General features: G+C 31.6%; 1 protein-coding gene across 2 annotated transcripts in view; it reads right to left on the bottom strand.

The window, feature by feature from the left end:
• LOC106469564 (F-box/WD repeat-containing protein 1A-like) overlaps positions 1–8,104 on the bottom strand; it is a 46,497-nt gene extending 38,393 nt beyond the window's left edge. Inside the window, exons 1-2 of one of the 2 annotated variants that reach the window (XM_022398116.1) lie at positions 7,773–8,104; positions 5,991–6,213 (exon numbers count right to left, since the gene is read on the bottom strand). In XM_022398116.1, coding sequence (XP_022253824.1) covers positions 5,991–6,213; positions 7,773–7,817 — 268 coding nt within the window. In that variant the 5' untranslated portion in view covers positions 7,818–8,104. The remainder of the gene's footprint in view (positions 1–5,990; positions 6,214–7,772) is intronic. The other variant, XM_013930065.2, reaches the window with a different exon arrangement.
• Between the last annotated feature and the right edge of the window lie 416 nt (positions 8,105–8,520).

Below are 8,520 nucleotides of genomic sequence, written 5' to 3'. Positions count from 1 at the left end.
GCCCATGCTGAAAGAGTTACTGACACACACCAGTCAAATTAAGTTTAAAACACAAAAGGTTAAAACAATTTCATTAGAATCAAATGGTTAAAAACGTGCCATAGATTTCAATACACATTAGTGGCTTAATTACCCAGACTTCTTAAACTTGTCTTTTATAATATTGTCTATTAAAATTATGAGGGTTATTATTTTACCCTTATTGGTTGAAGAGAGGTCCTGAATGTTGGGGTGTTGTTTTTCTGCTTTTTGACTGGTTAGGAGACACAGCTCAAATCTAATTCGGCTCATGAAAAAAATGAGTATCATAATTTTTATGACAATTTTCAGGCTTTAGGCTAACATTTTACAAGAAAGGTTAGCAAAATATAGCTCCATGGTTGGAGACAAAACACTGTAATTCTGTTTTCAATATACAAGTGTTTTAACTGATTTAAGTGTTAACATGAAAAAAAGAACTGTTTTGTAGATATTAGTTTTGATAACCTGGTGTTTGTTAATTTCACTTAGTGTAGTCCTTAAGGCTACTGCAGTGTAGCCCATCCAACAAATTAGTGAATCTATCACAAAGTGGTACTTTTATAAAACTTAACCTTTTGTGACTCATAAGTGAATTCTTACAATATAGTTCCTGGATCTTTGGGTCAATGGTATCCCTTACACAATGAGGGATATAATAAATAGTTAAAATAACATTAGTAATTTAATTTGAAAGGAAACCTAGGAAGGACGATACCATGGTTCAAATGTTAAAAAAAATCAATTATTTTGCTCATGACAGAGAAACCTTGTGTAGACCAAGTTAAAAATGATTTTTTTTCTTAAAACCCTATTAAAGATGAAAAAAGTTCTGGAAACTCCTTGAATGCTTTAGATCTGATGAAATTTATCTTCAATACCTTTGAAGACCCTTCAAAAGGGAGGCTTTAAATGTTATTCTTGTTAGACTCAGTGTTGTAGAAGTTCACCATATTTAAGAGGAAAAATAAATGGGGGAGGGGGGGAGAGAACCACAGGTCTGCTAATCTGAGTTGGATTCATACTTCTTTAAAAAAGGTTTCTAGGAACTTCAAGACTGCAAATTCCCAGAACATATTCCTATAACAATCCATGCTGCCATGACAGGGCTTAAACCTGAAATACCTGTTAGTAAATGTTATAAAATACATTTTTTCACACCGTAATACACTACTCCCCATGGCATTCAAACAACAGTTCACTAATAACTTTATTTATGACTGACATAATTAATGAATTAGTGTAAAATATTCACAATTTTTTAGTTTGAAAACAAAAGTGCTGAAGTTACTTCGGTTTGAAAAGAGTGACAGTTACTCATTCTCATAAGAATAATACTCCTTTTGGTATTAATATCTTTAATATTATTTATTTTGAGACTAATATTCTAACAAGTTCAAATTTATCTTTTACTGTTCTACAAAAGCTACTTTCTTTTGTCAGACATTATAAAGTTTTTATGTACATTTCAATCAACTATAATTTACATGAAAGTTGCATTTTAATTGATACACGAATAACATGTGTCCTAAAAGCTAATACTAGACCTAAATAAAACCAGTTAGAAAAAACATACTTTAAAGTGCTAACCTATATTAAGCAAAGAGGAGTCACACACGTCACCACATACTTTTTTGTATGAATAATAAGATACAATGGTTTTCACGGAACATAAAAACTTAGTCATGTTTAAATTCCGGAGCACACATACAATGTGAAAATAGGCCTAGGTTTATTCACTTATAAAAAAAAAAAAACATACTTATTGCTTTCCAGGTTGGGGTGGGGGTAGTGGGAGGTTAGGATACAACAATGCTTTTGCTAACAATATTCTTGGTAAACATCAATTTATACCTAAAAAATATAGTCTCTTTTTAAATAAATCATGAATTATTGTACTTATCTACATTACTTAAATATGATAAATTTAACAATAGTATTCAATAAAAAAGAATTTGAGTCACTGGTGTATTTTGCTATCACCTACTATACTCTCTAAACCTAATTAGGCTTACCTGATATCCTTTAATGAGAAAAATTTCCATAGCTTTTGAAAAAAAATTTAATTTCAAATAAAAACATTTTCTGAAACAAAAAGAACATCTAAAGAAACTCGTCACCTGAAAGCTGTTCACCAGTCCAGGTGGGATTAAACAACCAAGTTTGACACTTTCTTCCTTCAACTTTTAACAAAACAAAGATATTCTCTAATCTTCATACTACTTTTCTCTGAAACTTTGGTGAAAATATTTTCAACATACATTTGCCATTAATTTGACCTTTCAAAGCCAACTTGGCAATACTTGAGGTGTTGAAGGAATTCAGGCACTTCTTACATTACCCCTAGTATTTCAAGTTAAAATCATGCATCAACTTGTAATTGGGATTTGTTATAGACCACAAGGTCAGAATGTGGAAGTTAATGAGAAACTGTATAACGAGATCAGAATGTTAGCTGAAAAAGATGTTGTTAGTATGGGAGGTTTAGTATTCAGGGGTATTGATTGGGAAAATTAAGTCTGACAGTGAGGGGTATAGGTTTTTGGAAATTGTTCATGATACTTTATTACACCAATCGGTGATGGAACCTACAAGAGAGGAAGCTATATTAGATTTAATATTTGCAATCGATTTAAATATGATAGACACAGTTGTGGTTGGTGAACATTTGAATACAAGCAACCATTGCACTATTAGGATTGGGATTTTACTACATGTAGAACTGAAGAATAATAATAATACCCTGATTCAAATTTCAGGAAAACCAATTTTGCTACAGAATGAGACATGATCTGGTTTCTCTAGATTGGACTAAAGAGTAGCGAGAGGATCTTGAACAGATGTAGGAAGCATTTAGGGAAAAATTGAAATGCATACAGAACATACATATTCCCTACAGAAAAAAATGTCAATGAAGTGGAAAAAGCCAGTATGATCTAGCAAAGGTTTAAGAGATCATATTAGGAATAAACATAATAAATTCAAGAAACAAACTTACTGGTAATAATAAGAACTTGGAGTACTATAGCAAATCAAGAGAGCTGGTTAAAAAGGAAATTAAAATAGCAAAAACTGTATACGAAAGAGGGTTGGCTGAGACAGTTAAATCAAACATTAAGGAATTCTTTAGGTATATGATGGGTAAGCAAAATGTTAGGATGGGGATTAGGCTTCTTAAAAATGATAGTGGGAAGCAGATTATGAGATAGTAAACTTATTATATTACATATTCTCTTCAGTTTTTATGAAGGAAAATACAAGTATTATACCTCAACCACTGCACTTAATGTATGGGGAAAATATTGATGTAAAAGATATCATTTTAAGTTCTAAAATTGTAAGAGAAATGTTGGGAAACTTAAAAATTAATAAACTCCCTGGACCAGACAACTTTTATCCTAGAGTTTTAAAGGAACTTAAAGATTTTATTTGTGAACTGCTATCTAATATTTTTTAAAGATCACTGAGTAGTGGAAGAGTATTAGAAGATTGGAAGTTGGCTAATATTAGTAAAGTATTTATATGATATACATTGTCCAGGCAATTATAGGCCAGTTAGTCTTATATCAGTAGTAGGAAAGGTTTTGGAGAGTGTGTTTAAAGATGCATTGCACAGTCAGCATGGTTTCACTTAGGGCAAGTCTTGTTTAACAAATCTTCTGACATTCTTTGAGGATGTTACTACAAGAGTTGATGAATGAAATATTGTGGATTTGGTTTACATTGATTTTCAGAAAGCATTTGATAACGTGCCTCACAAAAGACTTGTTACAAAAATTAAATCTGTGGGTGTGGGGGGGAAAATGTTATTAAATTGGATAGAAAATTTGCTGGCGAGTAGAAAGCAGAGAGGAGTAATAAAAGGAGTTAGATCTGACTGAATCACAGTAACAAGCGATGTGCCTCAGGGCTCTGTGCTGGGTCCTCTGCTCTTTGTGATTTATATTAATGATATTGACTCTGGAATGACTAAAAAATTTGAAGTTTGCAGATGACATTAGATTTTTGGGGTGGCTAACTGTATCAAAGATGCTGCAGACTTACAAGGATGATTAGGCCAATACGTGGCAGATGATGTTTAACTATCCAAAATGTAAGGTGATGCATGTAGGTTTTCACAATTCAAATTATTGTTCCAATTTAAATGGGAATACATTAAATAGTTTGGTTGAAGAAAACAAAATCTTGGTGTTGTGATTGAAAAATCACTTAAGTCATCTAAACAGTGCATTGTAGCTAGCAATAGGGTAATAGGATTTTGGGTAGCATCTATAGAAATATTAACTACAAGACAAGGAATATTATTGTTTCACTGTACAGATCACTTGTAAGTCCTGATTTAGATCACTGTGTACAGTTTTGGGCTCCCTTCCTCAAGAAGGGCATTGAATTGTTGGAGAAGGTTCAGCAAAGAGCCACTAGGATAATACCTTGGATGGTGGGATTGTCCTATGAGGAGACACCAAAATCTCTAAACTTGTTTTATCTGGAGGGGAAAATGCATTTTGATTGAAGTGTTTAAGATTATTAATGGTATTAATAATATAGATCCACCAAACGTGTTTAGCAGTGAAAATAATATGACAAGGGGTCATAAATTCAAATTTTGGCAGCATAGGAGTAGTCTGCAGTTTAAACAGTATTACTCTTCAAATAGAGTGGATGGCTTTTACAATGAGCTACCTTCAATGGTGGTGGAGGCAGAAAAGTTAATTGAGTTCAAGAAAAGATTGGATGAATACATGAGTAGTAAGGGGTGGTTATAGTTTGGAGCTGGAAGGGACATTCTTGATAGGTTAATAAGCTCCTTTCTGCATGTTTAAAATTTTATGAATTTTTATGAATGTCCTGTACTCATTAGCTGAAAGCCAACACACATTACAATTGCATTTTCCACACTGAATGAAATAAATCTACAGAACAGTCTGAAAAATAGAAAGACTTGCCCAGTCAGACATGAAATCACTATGCATTTCTCACAGAGTTCAAAATCCAGAAACTTAAGTAGAAAGAACCTGACTGTCAAACAATGTACTGAGAAATCCAGAGTAAAATGATGATTTATGAAACTATAACAACTCCAACTATGAAAGCTAACTATTTTTCCAACAACGACTGACAGGAATATTTCACTGTAATAATATATTTTCAGGGACTATTATCTCCTTAAACCCAGGAGGACGCTGCTAGCATTCGGCCACAAATCCCAATTTACCCATTGGACAGTGACACCAAATGTTCAATGGGGAGAGGTTTGAGGCTATTTACTCAACAATGTTACATATGGGTACCCCTGTTGCTGAAGGGAAAAACAAGATTAAGAAAATTGAAGTTTTATAAGGTATGGTAATAATTATTAGGAAATCATAAAATAATTCTGACAGAAAATGCAAAACATTTAAAGAGTTAAAAAAGTATATTAATATTATTATAAAGTACTTGGAATGTTTTCACTCAACTTACAATTCCCTGCATGGCTTTAAAAAAGTGTTCTTGCCTTAACAAGTTGTTCAAATCTTTTATTAAGGTTGCCACCTTTTTGAAAGGTTTGAAAGCTTCTGAAAAGAAGCCTCACCAAATTGTGAATTAGAAGCTCATGGAATTAGTGGACTGTTTTTATCATGAAATTGGGATCTCTTTTACAGCCTTTGTTGTTCATTATTTATATCAGTGCCTTGGACATTAATGTTTCTAAATTCACTGATGATACTAAAAATCTGCTGGATAAGAGTTAATTCAAGCAAAAAGAATCTTGACAGTCTTATTGCACAAGTAAGAACATATCAAAAAGAAATAAAAAATTACTTCCTGTATTATTAACAAGTGTAAAATTATGTACTTAAGGTATAAAAATTTGAAAAAAAACTTACTTTTTGTGTAAGAAAAGCAACGATATTCCACACAAAAAAAAAGATAAGATTTTTTCTTGTTCTTTTGTGTTATCTAAAGGTAAGTTTGTTACATATACTTACTTGGTAATAGCGTGATAAAGTCCCTCTTCAACATAGGCCGAAGATAACAGCTAACATGACTGTGTTGATAATGTGACATTTTTGAGAGTAATAGTTCAACAAATTCCACTTGACTATTTTCATTCCACTTTTCAAAATATCTACAACACATTTCTTTTTCTTGTAGGTATTCTGGGGAAGGTTCTTCACGCATGGAATTTTCATATAGGACAGTCATTGGTACCTGATGCAAGAAATAAAGAAAAAAAACATTTAATAATTAAAATGTAAGGCCATGATTAGTTATACTCATGTTTATCTTTCAAAACCTACTGAGAAATGTCCATTAAGAACAACCTAAATTCTGATAAAAAGTAAAACTTATACAAATACAACAAGCTAGCCATTTATTAACTTAAGGAGCCTTTCAAGATTATCACTGTGTTCATTAATTTCACCTTCATTAATCTTTTATTTATACTTGAATAGGAGTTTTAACTTTCTTTTTTTTTAAATTACTTTCCACAGATTACAATCCACAGAAATACCTACATATATAACACGTCAGTGTTTATTATTACAGATGAAACTGGAATGAAGTTGCTAATCAACAACTTTTAAAGTTTACGCCGATCACACCCATGGTAATAACAGCTGTTCATGTTTTTAAGGTGTACTGATGAAAGGTACCTTTTGTCTAGTGTACAAAAATGTTTTTAAATATATTATAGCTAAGAAATAACTATGCACTGTCACAAGTAACTGGTATTTATGTTAATACTACACTATCCATGTACATGTCAAAAAATTTCATTTAGGTTCATAAAAATGAATGAATAATGAGCTTGGGAACCACTGCCATAAGCAATACCAATTGGCAATTTGATAGTTTCTGTTTATTTTGCTGATTTTCAAGAGATAAGGTAGCTTTGTTAAATGGCTTTGCAAAAGCATCTTTCATTAGATTTTCATAAACTTTTCCAACTAATGCATTTTTTAATGGTTTGACTGATGGTTAGCTATATGCAGCTAAAATTGAATTTATATTCAATTCTGATTGACACCAAAGTAAAATGTGATAATTACATTGATGTTCTAGGCCACATTTAAAACTGGTTTAATTTTTGGGGGGAATAGGAGCTTTTTTTTATTTGTATGAAAGTGAGCTGTGACCTCAATGGCTTAAAATTAATTCTGTTTTTTTTTTGTAATGTATTTAAATTACATTAAATTGAATTCACATCAATACCCACAAACGGCATACTGCTAGTGTTAGGCCTAGCATTCACTGTTTAGTCAAGGCTTACAAGTTACATTTTGTTATTACTGTGGTTTAAGTTGATTTTCATTAAACAGTAACATTACTACTATGTTGTTAATTTCCAAGTTCTAGTAAAATACAAAATAAATATTATTACTATTAGTTCTACTTTATTAATAATTATACATGTCTATACTATAGTAGTAAGTACTAATAGAAGTTACATTTTACAATTACGTGTACAAATCACAATTAGAGAATTACTTGAGTAACTTTTTTATTAATATTACTATTAGTCTTATCTCCGAATCTAAACTATGTACAATAGTAAATCTTCGTTTTTATAATTTCATTCAATATTCCCAACAATAACACTATTAGTATTACTAGTGTTAGTATAACAATGCCATTCCCATACAGTCAAGCCGAATCAAACTCAAAGCTATGTTAATGCTGAACTTTTCAAGTCAATTGTTAAGGCTTAACTTTACCCTACCCTAAAAAATTCCTAAGTTAATTCTTTCAAACTACAAAGAACATACCTGACCAACTACTGATTTTTCGTCTAATATTGTACTAGTTTCCATGATTAGCAAGTCAATTTTGCACTTTAATCCACACAATAAAGCCACGACACAACATGAAAACGCAATCTCGAAATATTTAGGCTAGCCCATAAAACTACCTCAGTCATCAATGATATACGCGGAAACCCCTGACGTCAAACGTCACCAGACAAGAAGTGATTCTGAAGAGATTCGAAAAATGTCTTGCGTCGCCTCTTTCTTTTCATATACCAGGGTTTGAAACGACAGTTCACATTTCTGCAAATAGATAGTATAACAAACACGCGTATGGTGTAAAGAATAGCCTTTCTCAGGGTAGTGACTTCAAAAACTCTAAAGCAAGAAGCTGTAAACGAGATTAAGAAAAACGTCATATGAACGACAGAAAAATGATTTATACAATTGCATATTCTTTACGCTATAAATGTAAAGCAGTAAATTTATTTTGTTATAACTTTACATTAAATTAATTCCCTTTAAGATAAATGATATTTGTTTTTAATATTGAAATAATTTAATGTTTATGATCATGCAATATTAACTCAGTGAACTTGTAGGGTAGCTCAAAGCAAACCTCTAGCCTAATCATCAGCTGCATTTAATTCTAGGAATTGGTAATAGTTTTAATAATGGCTGGAGACGGCTTGAATGGGTAATGAAGAAAAACTTTAATATAAGTTTAACATAACAGCAAATGTACAACGTTTCGACAAGGTTTTGTCAT

This window comes from Limulus polyphemus, unplaced genomic scaffold (assembly GCF_000517525.1).
Source record: "Limulus polyphemus unplaced genomic scaffold, Limulus_polyphemus-2.1.2 Scaffold3548, whole genome shotgun sequence".
Classification (NCBI taxonomy): Eukaryota; Metazoa; Arthropoda; class Merostomata; order Xiphosura; family Limulidae; genus Limulus; species Limulus polyphemus.
Note: the sequence above shows the minus strand (reverse complement) of the source record. Positions and strands in the feature narration are given on the sequence as shown.